Genomic DNA, 22,710 nt, shown 5'->3' on the forward strand with positions numbered 1-22,710 from the left:
TCTATATTTCCACATTAAAAATGTCAATACAATTAAAAAACACTAAGGAGGACTCACAAAGCTGAATGTGTTGCCTGGAGCAATAGATTAACTGTTTATGAGATAGCAGAACATATATATTTAAATACCTTGTTAACAAATCCAAAACCAAAATATCAACCCAGTCACAGTGTTGCCGGATTGCTCCATTCGCACCACCAATCTCTACTCCTCTAAAAGGGAAGAGATTTTAATCTAGCTTGTCTCCTTGTCCTTTTCCCTCCCCATTGATACTCCAGGCCAAACACTGCACACTCTAGGCATACATCTCTTTTAAACAGTTGGACTGCAAGGAGTGCTGGTTTTGATTTGAAAAACACACAAGTCCCTTTAATGCTAATGATGGGACACATGCCCAGCGGTATTTGTGTGGGCCATGTAGCGACCAGAGGAAGAGACCCAAGTATCAGAGTAAAGGGAAAGCAGAAGCAAACTGCACATGACAGTAAGCCAACAGCACCCCTGTGTCTTATGTGTATAGCTTTTGAACATAAGTGAATCACTAGGTTTCCTCTATTTAACAGTTGCAGCAGATGTTAATAATAACTGTCAATTTAGTGACATTGCAAATTTGTTAAACTTGGTTTAATTTGCCTCAAACTTGTTGTAAATATTTACATTTGCCACTAATACTGGAAATAAAATCACAATAAACAGTGACTATAGAGGCTGACCTTACACCAGCCTTGGATCTTCGATGACAGTTAGTGCCACATTACGACTTTGGCAGTCTGACCAGCCGACAGCCAAAGCAATGGTGAGGTGGCAGTCATCAACTCGGTGGCCTCCCCCCAGGCACATTACGATGTTTCCACGGGCTGACCGGTGGAAACAGCGTATCACAACGTTTCTGCTGGTCAGCCCGGTGGAAACAGTGCCATGGCATTGCCCTCGGCTCTCTTAAGGGAGCAGAGGCCAAAGCTGTCACACAACAGCACCTTTAGACAGCGCGCATTCCAAGAGTGCTGTCAGGGGAGCCCCTGCACTACTCATGCCATGGGAGGTGCAGGGGCCCTTCAGTGGGCCCCAACACTGGCTTTTGGAAAGCCTTTACATGGTGGTGAAACTACTCTGACTGCCGCCACTCGATCGAGATTCGTGATCCCGGCAGTAGCGGAGGGCCCCTGGCAGTCCGACTGCCAGGGTTGTAATCTACCAGTTGGACTGCCAGGAGTGCAGCGGTCCAACCGCCACTGTGAGTTTGGCAGTCATAAGACCACCAAACTCATAATGAGGGCTTTAATGTTTTGATCCTAAGTAAAGGTACACAGATCAAGCTACGTGTACTTCTGGATGTCTGGTGACCTATCAAAAACATTTCCTTGTAACTGAGCCAAATCGGATATGTGTATGATCGCCTAACACAAGGAAGTAACATCAAAAATGGCTTGCAAATTAAGGTTGAGCATTATCCTATGGTGAGGTAAATTGAACATTGCTGTTCTATTGTGCCCTCTGTATTAACCAGCGGGATATGCTGCACAAAACATGTCAATGTCAGTGCACGTAAATGCACTCAGATAATCACTAATGCTGGGCATTCTGTTATCTCCAAAGAAGCTTGGTCTTGACATACATAGGTAATGGTTTTATTTCCTTAACAGCATTGAATGTCACGAAAACCTAACAGCTGTCAGTGTGTATTGTCATGGTCATATGCAGGAGGATATACAGTGCTGTAAACTAAATAAACTAATTGCTTTTATTCACTAGCAAATGGAGATAGTATTCAGCAGAACCTAGATCCCAATCTGGAATATTATTATTTTGTCTACTGAAGAATGAAACAGCTTGTTTTACATTTCCCACATGCCCCCGCAACCAGTATCACACCATGAAGGTCTAGTAAAATAATGCATGCACATACTACTGTGGGATTATCAATTAAAAGTACAAGTGTACAAGACACAAACATGAAGTCTGCAAGATGGGAGCAAAACAAATGTACTACCTTTTCTCACTAGACATACACTGGCGTTTGTACAAACCTCTGTGGCTGTGGTTTCACCATCCGCTGCAGTATCCGTCTGTTCACTGTCAGTCTATTTTGTAACACAAGCAACACAGTTTCCAAAAGGCAAGCAGTAACAAAGAACAAACCCATGTTGTTAATTATATCATTTGCATTATAAGCAGCTGAAACGAATGTTTCTGAGTCTGTAAAGTTTGAATATTTTACAAACCACATTGAGTCAAAAAGCGAAATAAAACTGAAAGCTACATCTAGCAAAATGGAGAGACTCGGAGGAAGACTCGGGACACAAACATGATGCTCCACTAGAAAGATGGTATTAGCCAAAAGCTGTGTGAAAAATAGCGGTAATATTTCTGTAGTTATGTTCACTATTTGAATTGCCAGGTAGCTTTGTAAACTAACTTTTTTTTTTACCAGCAACTATGTTCAAGAGATTATAGCACATGAAGATTGTGTTTGTGTTATATTATTTTCTTTCTTTACACTAATGTATATGCAATCCTTTAGTGGCAACAAATATTTAATCAAATACATTTTAGGAGCTACTAGAACAGTCACCTGGCTTTCATCACCTCATTTGTTGAATCGATTTTGTACTGTCAGGTTTGTCTGCATTAAAAGCGAGTTCACAGAAGCACCAGTCCAATATGTGCTGATTTTTATAAATTTAATACACGAAAATGCTTTTGTGTAGCTTTTGGAATAGCATAAATGGCAATGTGCTAAGAATGAAGGCTGATGCATGCTTTTTCAAACAAAATATACAAAATATTAATTTGAGCTTTTCACAGAATCGTATTCCTCAGCAAACGTCATTTTCAACATTAATGACATATAGCATATGTAATACACGCAAATGGTGGAAGTGTGTCTAACACATCTATGTAGCCATTTGGTAGAAGGAAAATCAGAAACTTTCAGCTGCTGTTACGCAAGCCAGCATGGAATTGTTCTACTAAGCGAGGGACTTGTAAAATACTATAAATAGGTGAAAGTAAAATGTGCATTATATTATTTGCCTATTTGGCATAAGGACAAGATGCTTAGTGAATACTCACACCTGTGTTTTAACAAGCGTGAGGATAATAGCAAGACTGAAATCACACATCTGGCAAACCATTTACAGCATAAGCTGTGCACCCTGAAGTAGAGCAAGTTACTTAAACCTGTAACTTATGTGGCGTTTAAGTGTCTACTCCTACTGTCTTTCACACATCTGGTACATCCAATTGCCCTGAGTGATGATACTAGAGCAAGTGCTGTAGAACACACGTGAAGCTGACACAGCACATATATGTGCATAGCTTCACACGACACCGCAGCTCTGTATTTTTTTTCCCCACATGCCTCTTGGCCCTCTCACCTGAGTACTACTTTTTCTGTCACTTAAATGCAATTACTTTACTTGTAGCATAAATTGTTTTCACTTGTGAAACTTTTGAAAGTGTTTTGTTCAATGAAATACAGGGAATACCAGGGAACCTAATCCTAAATCATAACCAATGACGTTTCATTTGGTATTAGTATAACACAAAAACAATGTTTGAATTTCGTCGTGATTCGGAAGCTAGGGAAATGTGATGGACATGAGCTCCTGATCTTCCCCTATATCCTCGAGAATTAATGACCCTTGCCAAAAAAGGGGACTCCTTGACACTAGAAATGCATCATGCTAAAATGGATAGTAAAGTAGGAAACACTGTTATCATAAGAGCCGTCTGCTCATCTGAAAGCCACACTCAGTATAGGAATTGAAGAAACCATCGATGTGACCTCGGCAGAGAAGGGGTTTTGAGTTTATAATTAATTTCTCTCCAATAGGGCACCAGTTATAAACCATGCCATTGGCTATTTGTTAAACAAATTAACTTATCACTCTTTATGCTACATAATTTCAGGACCCTCTCTGGATACATATAAAGAATTCTCCTACAATAGCAATAGTGGATAGCAAGTATTTGAAGAATGGAAGAGGGGGGCAAATTCAGAGGGAAATAAAACTGTTAGGCCACAACAACTCTAGCTTATTCTAGGTTGGATTACGATGCAGCACTTTGGTGGTATTGGCACTGGTCTGAGGCACCTCAGTCTTTCCCGATGTATTCGGCCAAGGCACTGTGGGTTCTCAAAATGTGTGAGGCAATAAAGTAATCTTAGAGCTTACTTAACCCCTTCCTTACCCCCCAACCCCTGTACTATAAGCCTTTCATAGTCCCATCACCATGATAAACCTACAATGATCAAGTGGTAGACATGGAATACCACCCTGGCAAACGTAAGCTCACACACACTTTTAGGTTTTGTGACTAAAGACCTAATTACTTTTGGCAGTCCGACCATCAAACCGGCGAAGCTACGGGGAGGCAGCCGCTGTCAAGTCAGCACCCCCACCTCACTTCCGTCATATTATGTTGTTTCCACTGGGCTGACCTGCGGAAACATCGTATTTCAATGTTTATACTGGTCATCCCGGTGGAAACACTGCAGCATGGCCTTGGCTCCCTCAGGGAATCCGAGGCTAATGCTGTTGCACACAAGCATCCTCTCGGAATGCGCAGTGTCTACACAGCAGACACTGCGCATTCCAAGGGTGCTGGCAGGGGTCCCCCCTGTATCCCCTAGCACTAGCTTTCCGCCAGCCTTTCATGGCGAGGACCCCACCATGAAAATGCTGGTGGAAAGTGAAGTTGTGACCAGCACAGCGGTGCCGAACCCGGCACTGCTGTGGCTGACCATGACTTCGACCACCGCCAACCCTTCGGGATCCATGATCCTGGCAGTGGTCTCCTGGCAGTCCGACTGCTAGGATCGTAATCTGGCAGTCTGACCGCCAAACTCGTAATCAGGCCCTATTTCTCATAACTGTCTGAGGAACTAAGAGGCAAATTAGACAATGTATCAAAGCCCATCTAAAGATAGTGTTGTCTGTGAGACTCTGTCACGACTCACGTGCTGCTTGCGCCTGGAATTTGCAGATCTGGTGGCGTGAATCTTCAATGTTCGGCTTTGGCCCAAAAAGGGGCGACTCTTTCTGGTAGCCACGGTGCTGTAGGCAATGGAGACACCAAGAACAGACTGTGCCCTTCAGAAAGTAGCGCCAGAGGGAAAAAACCCCTTAAAAAGGGGAAAAAACCTCCAAACAGGAAGACTCCTGGAGAAAAACAAGAACAAACAAACAGGAATCCAAAAGGAGCAAAAATCAGAAAACACAGAATGCTGAATCCAAAACCAAAAGGCAAGGAAATCAGGAGCGAAGACACTAACTGAGCAGAAAGTGTTGCAGCGCAAAGAAAGAGGAAAAACACAGCCCTTATATACCAAAAAACAGGAAGTGACCCACAGGAAGTAAAAGGACACCATCTTAGATAGGGAAACAATACATAGAACAGAATAGTAGAGGAACCATAGAGAATAGGGAACAAGGAATGCTGGGAAAGCACAGGAATCTGGGAAGGAGGAAAAAACATAAAGAAAGGCACACAACAGACTGCAAAAAGAAGAAAGGACAAAGAAACGAAGAAAAACAGGTAAGAGGGTTCAGAGACCCCTGGGACAGTGAAAGGCAGAAGGAAGAACGAGGCCCCAAGCAAATCTGGGGCCTCGAAACGCGCAGGAGAGGCTGGGGGCGCGCCGCGTCTTAATAACGCGGTGCGCGGCCCGAGCCGAACGCCCGGCAGAAGTCGAGTTCTCGGCTCGCGCCGCACCGCGCGGCGCGACAGTAGGTCCCCCTCCCGAAGGCCCAGGTTTAAGAGGGAATAAACAGTGAAAGCGTTGAATCAGGAGAGGAGCGTGAACGGAAGAGGCATCTTCCCATGAACATTCACTGAGAGGATAACCCTTCCAATGAATCAGATACTGAAGTCGTTTATGAAAAAGACGAGAGTCACAAATTTCCTGCACTTCATATTCAGGAGCATCATCCACAAGGACAGGAGGTGGACAAGGAAACTGACGTGAGTAAGGATCAGGCACATAAGGTTTAAGCTGAGAAACATGAAAAACCGGATGGATCTTCCATGTATGGGGTAAGTGAAGACGGACAGTGACAGGATTGACCAACTGGAGAATACGGAAAGGCCCATAGTAACGAGGTGTGAACTTGTTTTGAGAGAGACGTGAGGGCAAGAATTTGGAGGAGAGCCAGACTTTATCTTGCAGATGATAATTTGGATTGGTTGTACGTCTCTTGTCTGCAGCCTTCTTCATATACCTCTTGGTATGTAACAAATTAGATCGAATTAGTTTATGGAGTTGGAGAAGGCGTTTGGAGAAATAGTTAATAGCAGGTAGAGGAGAGTTGGATTGTGGAGAAGTAGGGAAAGAGGTAGGATGAAAACCATAGGAACAGAAAAAGGGAGTGACCTTGGAGGCACTATGGACTGAGTTATTGTAGGAAAACTCAGCTAAAGAGAGGTAAGTGCTCCAGTTACTTTGGGTAGAATTGCAAAAGCATCGAAGATACTGCTCTAGTCCTTGGTTCAGATGCTCAGTCTGTCCGTTGGTCTGAGGATGGAACCCTGAAGACAGGGCTCTATTTATATTCAGTGTTTTACAAAAATGCTTCCAAAATCGGGAGATGTACTGAGGTCCTCTATCAGATATTATGGTATGTGGAAGTCCATGGAGACGGAAGACATGATCTATGAATATTTGACTTAGTTCTTGAGAAGTAGGCAGCTTTTTTAGGCCAGTGAAATGAGCCATTTTTGTGAAAGAATCCACTGTGACCATGATAACCCGGTTTCCTGCTGATGGTGGGAGCGAACACATAAAATCAGTAGAGATAGTATGCCATGGGGCCGATGGAACAGGCAAAGGCTGTAGTAATCCTGCCGGTCTGGTGTGAGGTATTTTGACTTGGGCACATATGGGACAGGCCTGAACGTATTTTTCCACATCCAGTTTCCAGGTAGGCCACCAGAAAAATCGTGAAAGTAGTTCTTGTGTGGCTTTGATGCCTCTGTGACCAGCTACAGGGGAATCATGGCACATTTGTAATGCTTTCTTTTGCACCTTGTTTGTAGGGAGGAATATCAGGTCTTGGTAATAAAAATATCCTTGTTTCTTGTACAATAATGGTCTTAGTTCTTCTATGACATGGTCCGATAGGTTGGCGTATTCTTGTTGTACTTCTTCCAGGAAAGACTGAGCCACTCCAATGATCTTACTGGGTTCTAGAAGATACTGGGATGAGGAAGGAGAACACTCTGGATATCGGCGAGACAGAGCATCAGCCAGAATGTTTTGAGATCCTGGAATATATGTAATATAAAAATCGTACTGACTGAAGAAAAAGGCCCAGCGGGCCTGACGACTATTCTGGCATACAAAATTTCTTAAACATTGTAAATTACGGTGGTCTGTCCTCACCTCAAATGGTTCCTTGGAACCCATCAGAAACTGTCTCCACTCAAGGCAGGCTGTTTCCAGAGCCAATAATTCCCTTTCAAGTACGGAATAATGTTGTTCAGCTGTGGAAAGGATATGAGACAAATAGAAAACAGGATGTTCAAGGCCATCATCCTCTTGTCGTTGGAGTAAGACAGCTCCGATGGCTCTCTCAGAAGCATCAGTTACTACTATAAATTGCTTGGTGGTATCTGGATGTCTTAAGATGGGGGCTTGGGTGAAGGCTCTCTTTAAGCTTTGAAAGGCTGCTTCAGCAGCCTCAGTCCAGACAAACCCCTTCTTTAAATTGTCCTTCTTTAAGGTGTGAGTTATGTGGCTAGTCTGACTGGCAAAGTCTAGAATGAATTGTCGATAGAAGTTTGCTAAACCTAGGAAACATTGTGTTTCTTTTATGGTAGAAGGAGAAGGCCACTCTAGGATAGCTTGTACCTTTTCTTGATCCATAGCTATGCCGGTGGGACTTAAATGATAGCCCAGATATTTGACTTCCGTCATGTCGAACTCACATTTCTCTGGTTTGCAAAATAGTTGATGATCACAAAGTCTTTGAAGAACTTGTTTCACATGGGAAGTATGGAGTTCAGGATTTCTAGAATAAATAAGAATGTCATCTAGGTAGATCACGACTGTCTGATTCAGTAGGTCTGAAAACACTGAGTCCATAAATCTCTGGAAGATTGCGGGGGCGTTAGTAAGACCAAACGGCATAACCCTATATTCAAAATGGCCAAATGGGGTCCTGAATGCTGTCTTCCATTCGTCGCCTTCTCTTATGCGTAAAAGGTGGTAGGCTCCTCGTAAATCCAATTTAGTAAAACGTTGGGCCCCTCTGATTGCTTCCAGTATGTCCCTGATGAGAGGCAAAGGATAACGATCTTTAATGGTAATTTTATTCAGACCTCGAAAATCCAGGCACGGACGAAGATCCTTAGTCTTCTTGGGCACAAAAAAGAGAGGGGCCCCAGCCGGAGACGACGATGGAACAATAAGACCACTCTGTATATTTTCGTCCAGATACTCCTTTAGAACTTCCTTTTCGGGTTCCGTGAGGGAGTACATCCTCCCAAAAGGAACAATTGTGCCGGGTTCCAATGGAATTGCACAATCATATTCTCGATGTGGAGGTAGCACAGGTTTTGACGGTTTTTGGAAAACATCCTGAAACTCCAAATAGTGGTCTGGGATCCCTTGGACCGTATTAATGGACATACCAGTGGCACCTTCAGTAGCTAAGGATCTTTTCGGAGACCAATACTTGTCGGAAGTAAAACAGTTCTCATGACAAAATTGCGAAGACAAAGAGACTGTCCGGGTAACCCAATTTATATATGGGTTATGTCTGATGAGCCACGGAATTCCAAGAATGATGGTATGGTTAGGGGACGTAATAAGATCGAAGGAGATGTGTTCTTGATGGTTTCCCACCTGTAGACTTAACATCAGGGTAGTGGTGTCTACAGGACCAGAGGATATCAAAGATCCATCCACAGTGTGTACCTGTTCGGGTACTTCTTTTGCTTGAGTAGGAACTAGGTTAGCAGCAGCCCACGTCTTGTCCATGTATATACCACTAGCACCACAATCTAGTAATGCCATAGTCTTTTCTTGACGACCGTCAGGAAGTTGTAACAGGACAGGAAAGATGAACAAGGCCGTTGTATTGTCATTAAAGGAGCTGATGGAAGGTATAGCTGTAGATCCCGTCCCCTCCCTTCTTACAGAGGACGGGAGGTGGCGTTTCCCGAAGGCCTGGACGGACGTACTGGACAGGTACGGAGCATGTGACCAGCAGAACCACAATACAGGCACAACCCTCTCTTGCGTCTGTCTTCTCGTTCACTAGCAGAGAGCGGACCTCGGGTAGTATCCACCTGCATGGGTTCCCCTTCGATGTCTCTAGCAGGAGTGCGAGGTTCCTCGGAACGCTGCAGGTATGCACGTGAGCTACTTGGCTGGGCAAACCCTCTACTCCTTTTCTTTTCCGATCTCCGTTCCTGAAGACGATATTCGATGGACAGTGCTTGATCCATCAGGCCACGAAGATCTTCCGCTCTGGTAGAATGCACTAGTTCATCCTTTATTTCTTCTTTGAGTCCTCTGCGAAATAATGTTACCAGAGTACGTTCCACCCAAGTGGTCTCTGCCGCCAGCTGACGATAACGGGTTATATATTGCAGGACGTCTTGGGAGCCTTGTTGGATGTCGCACAAGGCTTCTTCAGCGGAGGCTTCCAATCCAGGACGGCTAAACATCTGTTTGAAGCGACTCACAAAGGCGGAATAGTCTGACAATACAGGGTCGTTGGAGGACACCATCGGGGTTGCCCAGGCCAAGGCTGGACCGGATAAGGCACTGATAAGATAACCCACCTTGGTCCTGTCGTGGGAGAATTGAGTAGGTCGGAAGGCGAAATACACCGTTAAAGCATCCAAGAACTCGCGAAGCTTGGTTGGTTCACCAGAGAAACAAGGGGTAGAAGCGGAGATTGTCGGAACATCACTGGTGCGGAGGGCCAAAGCCTGTCGTAACGCAGCATTTTCATTACGTAGTTGTTGCAATTCCTGGGCTTGTTGCTGAATCGTGGTCAACAGAGATTGCTCCGGATCTGCAGCAGCCGCCACTGTATTATCCATGGTGTTTGAGGACGTCGGAATGGTTGGGCGCTGCAATCTGTCACGACTCACGTGCTGCTTGCGCCTGGAATTTGCAGATCTGGTGGCGTGAATCTTCAATGTTCGGCTTTGGCCCAAAAAGGGGCGACTCTTTCTGGTAGCCACGGTGCTGTAGGCAATGGAGACACCAAGAACAGACCGTGCCCTTCAGAAAGTAGCGCCAGAGGGAAAAAAACCCTTAAAAAGGGGAAAAAACCTCCAAACAGGAAGACTCCTGGAGAAAAACAAGAACAAACAAACAGGAATCCAAAAGGAGCAAAAATCAGAAAACACAGAATGCTGAATCCAAAACCAAAAGGCAAGGAAATCAGGAGCGAAGACACTAACTGAGCAGAAAGTGTTGCAGCGCAAAGAAAGAGGAAAAACACAGCCCTTATATACCAAAAAACAGGAAGTGACCCACAGGAAGTAAAAGGACACCATCTTAGATAGGGAAACAATACATAGAACAGAATAGTAGAGGAACCATAGAGAATAGGGAACAAGGAATGCTGGGAAAGCACAGGAATCTGGGAAGGAGGAAAAAACATAAAGAAAGGCACACAACAGACTGCAAAAAGAAGAAAGGACAAAGAAACGAAGAAAAACAGGTAAGAGGGTTCAGAGACCCCTGGGACAGTGAAAGGCAGAAGGAAGAACGAGGCCCCAAGCAAATCTGGGGCCTCGAAACGCGCAGGAGAGGCTGGGGGCGCGCCGCGTCTTAATAACGCGGTGCGCGGCCCGAGCCGAACGCCCGGCAGAAGTCGAGTTCTCGGCTCGCGCCGCACCGCGCGGCGCGACAGACTCTGACTTCTGAAGCATGAAGAAAGCTGTGTCCCTGCATAAAGAGAGTAACATAAGCCCCTTACAAAAAACCGAAGTATAAAGAAAAAATGTTGCAAGGGATTTGTGGACAGACAGAAGGCGCCATACATCTAATTTCCATGGAAGCCAACAGACTACTGAGGTGGAGTGCTAAAGTGGAGCGTGAAGTATATGTCTTGAATATGATACAGGACGCTTCCTAGGCTTCAATTTTTGTGCTATGGTGATCCTGATAATCAAATGGGTTGGATGTCTCAGACGTATGAAGAGTAGGCAGGAAAGGTGACAGAAGTATCACAGAGAACTTTTGTGGCTGTTTCCCAGTCTAATTAAATGATTCTTATATGCACAGGAGGCATACAGAGTTTTATCAGAAACAGCCACCATGCCTCAACTTGTATGGTGAGGAAATGGTGGTGTATACAACTCAGAGATGAGTACTCACTAAGCACATCTGCTTTCAGCCAGCAAAGAGCAGTTTGAAAAAAAAAGTGATACATTTCTAAAGCACTGTATTTAGTGTGAACATGGTAAATGAATACAACACTGCAAAGACGGTGAGGTGGAGAACAGGTAATATACGCTATTGCAGGCAGAAATCCCAAAACCACACAATTGTGCTGCAAATACATCACTGCTAATAATATAATGAAGCACAAATAAAATACTTTCTAGGAATATCCAATACTATGCAATGAATGAATTGTTTCTGTTGCAACTTTAAAATTGTAACCATTATAACCTGGGCCACTGGAATTATGTGATTTTGAAGCGCCAGCATTTTCGTGTAACTACGGATTTGCTGCATTTGTCACACAATGCAATATCTGCTGTATAATCAGCAGATTTCACCAAAATAATGTGTGTAGCTCAAACAGATCAAAAGTTGCTAAAAATACAGCAACATATTTTTGTTGTGCAGTGGAAGACCCTTTTCAAAAGTTGACTGGTCCCCTTTCTGTTGCTTGTTGTGTATTTGTGTGTTAAACTTGTACTATTGAGTGAATGGTTTACCCAGATACTGGAACCTCTGTAAAAAAGACAACTAATTGCCACATAATTTGCCTGTTCTTGCCACAATTTTTAGTGGTCCCTGCAGCATTATTTGGTCCTCCTCTGCCACATAATTCCAGTGTGCCTGGTTATAACACAATCCTGTTCACACAGAGACTTAACACGCAAACTTTGAGAACTTCAATGAGAACTAGCACTAAAAGCTTGATTTCAAAAACAGCAGTTCTCATCTTTCCCTATTAAAAACAGAAGTATTAAATTCTGCACTTTGGGCAAATACCATTCTATCGAAAGAATGCATTTCGAATTTTGAAATACATTTAAGCAAAGATGTCTTTAAGTATGAAAAGATTACACAAATATTGATCGAGGCTGAAGAGAAAAAGCCAGTGCTTAAAATATTTGTAGGTGTATCTGCTGGCATTAATTGATAGGCAATGGGATTTAGAATAAAGATAAAGCTGCAAACAGATGAATTTCAGAAACACCTTTTTGTGGCTTACAAAACTAACAGCTACCATTATTTTCTGTATAATGCAGACATGCCCGACAGTAGAACATGATAATGCACATGCATTGCATAGAACAAGAGGACCAGCTTGGATTAGGAACAAGATCTGTGTACATTCTGCAATTGTGAAGTGAGAAGCTTCATGTTACAGAATGGTTCTCGCTCTTTCGCATTTACCAGTGACAACTATCATTATTAAGACTTCACTGCAAAATACTAAACCATGATAACTTAGTTTAATGCACTGGTTGGACGGCTAGTAACACCAATTACTTTACACACTGGTTTGATTTATGGGAGTGCTAAAGCAGTAATTTTGTGTGGAGTACGATGCAGCAGTTTTGTGATGTTGGCATTAGTATGAGGCACCTCAGTCTTTCTCCCAGATATTAGGCCATCGGGATTTACAAATCCACATTTTGACAGAATTAGAAGTTGTATTATGGGTGCATTATTTTATGTGCTAGTGTGTAAATGCCTACAGGAGCAGCCACAAGTCTTTCACCACTCACTTCATGACTGTAAGTCTATATCTTGCTACTGCTACTTGGCGAGACCTGACATGGAAAAGGTGGCACCCCCAAAGCCTATCCTCTCTAAGGGAACTGATACAGGCTTTTTTTTTCCTATCAAATCTTTGACACAAATATTTTGAAGCAGATTAGTGTGAACATCACCTTAGGAGACACATAAAATAATTAACGTGCCCAGAAAAGTCTGCTCGGTTTTTGATTTCTGCTATGCCTAACTGAGAATGCAATAGGTCTGGGTTTAAATTAATGTTTGATGGTAGGGCGAAGCTTTACGAGTAATTAGCTAGGAATAGATATGCAATTGCGTGGAAGCAAAGACCTATAGAATAATATAGGTGTGGGCTAAAAGTTGAAGTAACAAGTGCAGTGTCAAACCAGACCGACAATATCCATGATGGTTAATGACTGACCTCTTCCCATCTGTGCTGCCGACAGAGAAAAACAGCATACATTATAGAGTTTTCTAAGTCACTAAAATAGCATTCCACTTTCATGTGTGTGCCCCTGAAAGTTGAACCTTGGACACCTAGGTGAAAAAACAAAATGATCACAGCTACCTGAAGGGCATGCGTTTTCTTGTGGAAGCAAACAACTTCTGCCCAACTAAAAGCTGTACCTCTGGATATCAATATGTGGTGCGAGCCAAAGTCCCTTTCTAGTGATGCACACATAATTGTCTGAGGACAGCAGACTGTCAGGACACACCATAAAAAATAAGCCTGTGTCTCATCACTGACAGCCGAAGGGACAGAGAGGTACACACACAGGATGGAAAACCAAAAAAACAAGAGGCTTTTTCTCACCACTTAAATCACATTTTCTGGAAAGCAATGGGGTATTTTTCTTTAGAGCAGTTGCCATATAGATGATTACCCATGCTAAACAGTATAGATTTCAGACATTTTGCAATAAATTCAGAAAAATTAATTTTATTACTGGTGTTTGAGCTACGCGTCCTACAATTTTGATGAACGACCTTTTAAAGCAGTGGAAACTTTTTGAAGCCATTTTGCTGCACAATGATTCTGCTATATCTTACAGAAATGAAAGTGACAGCAACACACCACTGTTCATTTATGAACTCTCTTCTGGAACAGAGTTATATGGTGCAATTAAGTTAGAAACGTTTTACTGAATTAATACTTTTTATGGAAAGTAAACAAGCCTTGGTGAATGAAAGCAGCATTACTACCAGGAAAGTAAAGATGATTTCATCTGTCAAAAACCACACTCCTTTCATTTTTTTTCTACATCAGATTTCACTTTTTTCAAATAATGAGAGCATAATGGACCGACTGTCTGAAACACAAAAAGAACAAGGCCATACTAGGAAATTACTGTATTTACTGCTCACTTCACCAACCTGTGAAAATGCTCAATGTTGAGCCTGCACCTCACTTGTGGCTGAGAAGTCCAATGGAGGTTAAGCCTTTTGTCTGCATCCTACAACCAACCTCACCAGATGAGGTGTAAAATGTGCCTAAAGAGCAATTACCCAGGCCGCTCCTCCCTATAGAAAATGAGAAAACAGGATCAAGGGAGGGGGGGAGGTTGCAGACAGTGCTATGCGTTGGTCCATCAACTGTGTCTCCTAGCATGAGACATGGACAGCGAAATTCTCACAACAGAAAAATTACGTTTTCCACGGACAGTAGGATGGGAGTGAGTGAATGACACATTCCTCTCCTGAGACCTTTATGTAATTTGGAGGCACGTTGTTGGTTTTTGCCAAGTGCGCACATTTTGGTGGTGGTTGAGAAATAAACAAGACCTATGTTCTGGTGCTGATTCTACAGTTATGAGGGTGCAGGAGAAATTATACTAGTGTTATTGCCTTATGTGGCACCTATGTACTGCACAGACGTTACTTTAAGTTTTGTAGCAAATCTACAGTCAATGTTGTGTAGCACCACATGGTGTCTACAAATGGCTACTGCTGAAAAGTTTTCAGTCTAGAACAGGGGTCCCCAACCTTTTCTGCAGTGGAAGCTTCTAATGCTCAGTGAAAATCATTGTGAGCTTCTGAAGGCTAAACGACTCACACCAGATGCACCAAAGCCCACCTACATTGACTTTAAGCCTATTATGCATAGAGCCAGATACAATGGTCTGAACAAAGCACTTTGGGCCAGATGTAGGTAGGTTTCCTTTTGCGAGGTGCAAATTGCGAGTGCCAGCGACTCGCAATTTGCACCTTCTGCGACTCGCTATGGGGTCGCAAAGACCCACCTCATAAATATTTATGAGGTGGGTCGCAGTTTGCGACCCCATAGCGAGTCTAGGCACTCACAGGGATGGTGGCCTGCTGGAGACAGCAGATCACCATGTCCGTGACTGCTTTTCAATAAAACTGTTTTTTTTTTCTCTTTGCAGCACGTTTTCCTTAAAGGAAAATGAGCTGCAAATAGAAAAAAATACCGAAACCTTTTGTTTCGTTTTTTTCCAGAGTAGGCAGTGGTCCATAGGACCACTGCTGCTCTGAAAAAATAATTTTGTGAGCATTCACAAAGAGGAAGGGGTCCCATGGGGACCCCTTCCCGTTTGCGAATGAGTTACCATCCGCTTCAAGTGGATGGTAACTGCGAGTTGATTTGCGACCGCTTTCGCGGTCACAAATCAACTTACATCGCGGTGCGAGTCGCAAATAGGAAGGGAACACCCCTTCGCATTTGCGAGTCGGAAACACATTTTGCAAGTCGGTTCCGACTCGCAAAATGTGTTTCTGCATCGCGTGAGAACTTTTGCGCCTCGCAAACGGCGTTTTTCGCCGTCTGCGAGGCGCAAAAGCCTACCTACATCTGGCCCTTTGACTAGGGACACTATGACAGGGCTACAATGTTGACTCGCCACTGGGAGCAAGAGGTCTGCTGTTTGCAAATGAGACACTTTAAAATGGGAGAAAATTAAAATGAAGAGTTAACTTAATCATTAAGATAACTTCATTTAAATTTTTTCCTACTTAAAAGCATTCAGAAATATAATTTTGTTCTCCCCCTCCAATATTGAGTTGACAAGGACTTTTATTTAAAGAGTTAAAAACCTCAGTGCTTCAGTTCGTCTCTGTGCCCCAGACTCGCCCATAAATCTGACTCCAGCACTACTCACTATTAGACCCTGCATCCTGATGATCATAATGTAAAAAAACACAGCCTTCCCTTAACTTTACACAGAAAATGTGTCCCTGTGTTTGTTCAAAAATAAACTCAGGGCCACAAGCTACTCTGACAGTGTCTGGGAGCTACTGGGAGCTCGCTATACACTGGTTGGAGACACCAGTTCTAGAGGCTGAGGAGAGGGTTCACATAAGAAATCAGCAGGACAAACCTCAATTAAAATATCATTTTGGAAAACACTTTTGAAGTAATCCTGATTTGAATTGATTCAGCACTGCAAATGTCGAATCAGGAAATTACAGTACGAATTGATCAATGCAACAAAATACCTTACTATCTGTCACAATAGGTAGCACTGGCTTCTGTGGCTTTTTCACAAGTGTGGCACATCAACACATTTCGACAAGTGGTCAGCACTAACTAACTGAAGGAACTTTTTTGGCTAAAATGGGAGCGAGTTAAATATTTCTTCATCGCAGAACCAATACATGACATCTCTAATGGGTACAGCTTACTCTTATCAAAAGAAAAGACCATCTTTTAGCAGGCACGTTCACAGGCTGTAATTTTCTCTACAAGTGTCTTTAATAAACCCCCTTTGTAAGCACACGCTCGCTGCTGGTGTGTTTAATGAAAGAGTATGCGTCCCATGATGTATTTTTAGAATTCGCTCACGCACACTGCCTAATTGGAACCGCACCTGCGAGTTTAGCGAAGTACTTTTTTTTACCGCTACTTGAACTGTGTTGTCAGGTCTGAAATTACAGGAAATGACAGTGCAGTTTCTGTGTCAATTGGTTTAACAAATCAATTTTCAGAAAGAGCCACTTCAATGCTTTGATAAAAAAAAAAAAAGAAACTACATTATAGTGAGCTAATTGAAACTCGTTTTCAATAAATGCTGTATTTTACCATATGGTAACTGGTAAATGCTTGGTTTTGAGACATAATCTTATTAAATACACAGAGTTGTGCCTAACCCGTGTGATAAGCTGCACCTCCTAAAGACAAACTCCAAAACTACCAGCAGACAAACGGAATGAGGCTCTGAAAGTAGGTGCAGTATCGCAAAATTCTAACATCAGTGAGGAATGAAGCACTGAACACAAGAAAGTGAGGTGTGTGTTCTATGCTGAGGTACACACCTCATCATCTGAGCTGTCACTCAGGTCATTGTCAAGTGAGGCACTCAAGGAGGCCGCCTTGGGCTCCAGGTAGCAGAGGCACATTGCCAAAGGAAAGGAGAGAGTGAGGGCGTATGGCACTGAGAAAGAGGCGGAGAGCAGAAAGAAAAATATGAACAGGAAGCATGGGACGAGCGACGGGGAGCGGATTGGGAGGTAATGCTGCAAGCTTTCAGGCAGGAAGTTTGCTTCGGTCACGTTGGGGAAGGAAAGGTAGCCGTCGTCATCAAGGAGGGAATTGAATGCATCTGGAAAATGCAAGGAGAAGGAAAACATTGTTCCGCCTTTGTGAACTTGCTGGGCATAGCTAATTGCCAGGTCTCGTTCGTCGGAGCAAACCATTCCTGCTCGCTCGGAGTCACAGTCCAACTCACTGCTCATTTGGTTAATAGTTTTGGATGCTTCGCTGGGCACAGATTTTTGATCGTTCTCCTTGCATCTCCTACGCAACATGGTGGAAGATGCCAATTGGCCTGAATGGGAGGAGGGGGAGGACTGAAATGAGGCAGTGCCAAATAAAGATGGGGGGCGGAAGAAAGGGAACAGCAAATGAGGTGTGAAAGCAAAAGGACAAAAAGAAAACGGTTATTAGTCAATCGGGCTGCAAATCTAAATCAACACCAGAGCATATTTTGCCAATCAAAAAGTTAGGTTTCAAACATTTATATCCAAACTTCCTGGCAAAAAAAACTATAAGCCCCACATCCCTTAAATTACCTTAAAAACGGTTTGCAGAAACATTTATTATTTCGAAACCAAACAGACCATGCAGTAATCATGCACACAGCAAGCAGAAATGAAAAAAGAAAAGCTTTATTTGTAATAATAAGATTTTAAATTGAGTTTAACAGCACTATCAAGTAAGGGAGTAACAAATTAAAAAACTCTTGTAAATGAATGTACATCCCTTCGCGGATTGTGTAATAGTGTTTTACTCCACATAGGGCAAAGTAGAGCATTTGAATACGTTCCTCTGTGTATACTTTTCAGCATTTTACCCTCCTCACATTTTTATGTTATCTAAAAGATGTATGTCACCTGTACCAGTCTAGGAATGGAAAACATATTTCTTACATTTTGCTTTCTCGGAAAGAGATTTGGGACCCCATTTTCAAAGGTTTTGTGAGACAGAGTTCAACGTTGCTAGTTTGAAATCTCACTCCATATTCAAAGAATGCAAAATTGCATGATTTTGTCCGTGCAAATGGGATTATCTCACACTTGGAATTCTGTGTATATGGTGGAAATGCTGTGCAAACAAATCATGTGCTATAGGTGAGTGAAACGTCCTGCATGAGCCTAGCTGTATAATATAGTAAATATCCAAAAGCGTGCACATTTGTGGGCATTCACCAACAATTTGCAAGTAGTACCATACACAAAACAATCAATTTTACTAGATTAATTCATTTTAGAAGTGAGAATATGGAGGGAATGCACCAAGGTTGATGGGAGTGGAGGGAAAGGAGTTTATAAATAGACGCAAATATTTTATCTATGAAGAAAATAGAAAATGTTTTCAAGTGCAATATTACTATCTCTTCACACTTCCTCATGAGGAAATACACACCTGCTATAGTTCCTCGAATTTCAATAAACGTCCACGTATGAAAACGCATCTTATTTATATTTCAGAATGATTAATTCTTTACGAATTTCTGAAAGTGTGAAATTTGCCCATATATGATTAACTCTAACGGAGAAAAATTCTGACTTGTTATTGGTAATCATATTAAGATATTATATACAATGAATTCACAGACAGAAGCCACGCAAACTACATTGTCTCTGTCTGAATCATATTTTACTTGAAAGCAAACATATAACCAAGCACATCTCACAGCAAAAAGCAATGCCTCAAAATCAAAAGAGATAATATTAACAGCTTGCAGAGTCAACTCGGTCAAATGCCCCATGGCCAATTACAACGTTAAGCTTAATTCCCAATCTTCCACTGCTCTGAATTTTGAATTTTCAAAACCAGAAATATTAAAAATAAAAATCATCACACTGGAAAAACAGTCACACAACAGCATCAGAAGGAATCCAGAAGGAGCTCCTGGGAACAGTAAAATACTAATGAAGCTGGCTGGACAATTCAAATCCACAATGATTGGTCAAGTAGTAGTAGTCGTAGTCTCGAGACGGCCAAACACATGCGCTCAGGTCTCTCTCCAGTCCAGCAACATGGTTGCTGGGCTGGAGAGAGCTTGCACAGGCTCCCAGTCTGCCTGGGAGCACCCTGGCTGAGCGCGCCCAGCCAATCCTGATGCTGCTCTGACCAGCATCAGGATTGGCGCAGGCTGGGAGCCTGTGCCTGCAGCAGCAACGGGAGAGGAGCGCGGCGTGGGAGAAAAGCAAGTACGTTTAAAAAAAATTATTTTGTAAATATTTTTTCCTTGCACCCTCTGTTTCTCCGCACCCTCCGCCCAGCCACGCGAGCTGCTCCTGAATATCGAATAGTTTTCAAGCCACCACCGCCCTACCAATTTCCTCCCCATTCTATTGTTCATGTCAAAGAAGCCACAACAGAACCCCCATTACTCTCTATCTGTACAATGCAGAGTTTGTACTAGAGTGGGGACCCACAACCTCGGTGGTAAAATTATCTATCTTCCAGGTGCAGAGAAAAGACATTGAGCTAGAGGGAAATTAGAATTGGTGGAGGGTGGATTGGCTTCAGTGGGCCATGCAGACATCCAAAGACTTATCTGTAGGCTGTGCACACGTTCTATTATCCTCTCTGCTTTATGGGACATTCTATAAGCATAGTGGACTGCAGGAGTAGATCTCCCTCCTTTTGATGCACTGTGTAATGACTGACGTTACCAATGAATCCTTTATATATGAAAGTTCATGAGCGACCACTAAAATTCTTTTAAAGTACAACGAAATACCAAAATACGATAATCAGTGTTTCCAAATAATCATCTGTGTTTTTTGCTAGAGGGCTTACTGAGTTATAAAGAATCTGGTGGAACTGTATGGCTAAAGACATTATCCTGAGGCACTATAAATTCACACTAATGGATTAACAAAGTGTTCATATAATTCTCCTGTTCAAGAAAATCTAAACTAACGAACTAAAATAAGTTAACAACATAGTACAGCACAACTGTGGGACACTTGCTATTCTGCTGTAATTTAGAGATTACCATGAACAATCTCCTAATCTACAACAGTCTTGTAATTATTAAAAAAACAAACCAGGTTCCATGTGTGCATTAGAACAATTTGTGAAAGTGAACTCCTCCTACACCTTGAATTTCGCAGAGTGTGTGTATTACCATACTAATTAGGCATTGTGCACTTTACAAAGCACAAACAGCAATAAAGATAGTCTGGGCTATTGAATACTTCGACCCAATTTCAATTAGCAGCAGTGTGCTGACAGAAAGCCGTGATGTTTTAAATTTTACTAAGAGGAGTGTGCCTTGAAGAATTGTTCAGTTGCCCCAGACATTATGGGAATAACTTCAAAATATCGAAATTAACACTCATAAATTAGCGGTTCTCAAATATTAGGTCTAAAAAAAAATACTTTAGAAACACTTACCGAAACTGCTTGTTGCAAAAATGTACTGAATTAAGGACAGTTTGAAAAGGTAGAAGAGCAGAAAGTTATAATGTGGTAAGGTGCAACGTGTTACGTTTACCACACATTGTATAGAGGTTTAAAGTAGTGGGCTTTTAGCTTTCAGGGAAGAGTAGTATTGTGGTGTAGCAAGCAGCTTATAGGTTTAAGGGATGTGTAGCTCTTGGGGGAATTGAGACGTTTTTAGGGTTCAGGGATGGGTAATGCTAAGAGGTAGGAAGGAGTTTTAAGTTTCGGGGGAAAATAGTACTAAGGTGTAGTAAGAAGTTTTTAGGTCAGGAAAGGACAGTGCTAAAGGGTAATAAGGAAGGCTTTAGAGTTCAAGAAAAGGTAGTAAGGAGTCTTTAGGGTTACGGGAAGCATAGTGCTACGTGTTAATGCTCTGTAAGGATAGTGTTTGGGGTAGTAAGGATTATTTTTGTGTGTACATCTATAGATATGCACTTATATAGAAATAATGCGGTGTGATGTGAGGTGGTCTGTGCAGTGGTGATAAATATCATTGTGTTCATGACAACATGTTGAAAGTATACTTGTGCTTGCGTGGTAAAGTCATGGGTAGTTTTAGTTTGGTGATAGCTATCTACATTAGAAAATGTATTTGAGTATGTTATTAATTAATAAAGTTATTGTTACTCTGTTTAAAGTAAACAAATTCGAAGTGTTGCTTTTTCTTTGTAGCACTGCAGGTATTTTATTTGAAATTAGAAGTGTTAAAATCGAACTGATGTTATTTCTCAGTGAAAACTTCCAATTAACACCCTTTATTTTTTGCAAACTTAAATATACTTGTTTTTATGTAACCTTTACTGAATGTATTGTCTTGGCCTCATATTTCGATCTATCTACCTCCAAAGTTACAAATACAGGTGTCTCAGGTATTTCCAGAGGACAACGTTACTAGTGGATTCTGAGGTGGCCAATGCAGAGGGTTCCCTCAGCAGTGATGAATATCCAACCGAATAAGCAATACAAGAACCAAATTTGCAACTTCATTTCCCTAAGCAGTTCGACCAGGAGTCTCCTTTGACCTTGTAATGTGGCCTGTCATGTCAAAATAGGGTTTGTTGGTTCAAGCCAATTTTTTACAATAAAGGAAGGCTATGTGGTCTTCACTGGTTTCAAGTGCTGTGTGACCAAAGTATGCTCTGCAGGGCTGGACTTGCCATAACGTAGCATAGTAGAGTATATTTGAATGTTTTGACGCTGAATTGGATAAGTGATCCCAAAAGCAAACATGTATGGTACTGCACCAGACACTCACGAATTGGAATATTTGACAAGTTGCCATTTAATCAACCCTTAAACATTGTGGGCTTCATAGACAATGTATCTAAAAAATCTGAAAAAAATGTGTTTTAACAAATATGTTGAGTTATGTATGTGTGTGATATGCTCCTGGCAATTGCTTTATGTGCTTGCTGCACCCACTCATTAAGAATCTATGTTATATTGGGCTCGTAGTAAAAGTTTACCAGACCTTCTTTTACCAATCTAGCCCAATGCTATTCTATTTAATAGTTGATGCTGTAAGATTATGGCAAACAGAGGATTTACTCTGCTGTCTGTGAGATTGCTCTGTTGTCTCAGGGGCTAACAAGAACGGAGGGAAATCTGCTGTCTCGGATGAAACAGAGATCTGTGAACCTAAAGGCTTTTCGGACACTATTCAACCATTCCTGGTGATGCTAAGGTTTTTTTGGCAATTGTGAACTATCAGGTGCTGGGTGCTGAGCAGCGTCTTATGACCATAGCGAGGCAAGAGGGTGGCCAGGAAAATTCAGACATGATCGAACAGGATTTGACTGGGGTCTGGTTGGGGTGCAATCGAGCATGATCTGACTGGGGTCTGGTTGGGGTG

The 22,710-nt window shown here is 42.3% G+C and overlaps 1 protein-coding gene across 33 annotated transcripts in view; it reads right to left on the reverse strand.

The window, feature by feature from the left end:
- The window catches only part of EPB41L3 (erythrocyte membrane protein band 4.1 like 3), an 826,134-nt gene that overhangs the window by 164,743 nt on the left and 638,681 nt on the right, over nt 1-22,710 (reverse strand). For 30 of the 33 annotated variants that reach the window (XM_069219822.1, XM_069219821.1, XM_069219839.1 and 27 more), the window contains exon 13: nt 2,028-2,081. The exons of the other annotated variants lie outside the window; for them this stretch is intronic. In XM_069219822.1, coding sequence (XP_069075923.1) covers nt 2,028-2,081 — 54 coding nt within the window. The remainder of the gene's footprint in view (nt 1-2,027; nt 2,082-22,710) is intronic. 33 annotated transcript variants of the gene reach the window in all.

Source organism: Pleurodeles waltl, chromosome 2_2 (genome assembly GCF_031143425.1).
Source record: "Pleurodeles waltl isolate 20211129_DDA chromosome 2_2, aPleWal1.hap1.20221129, whole genome shotgun sequence".
NCBI classification, from domain to species: Eukaryota; Metazoa; Chordata; class Amphibia; order Caudata; family Salamandridae; genus Pleurodeles; species Pleurodeles waltl.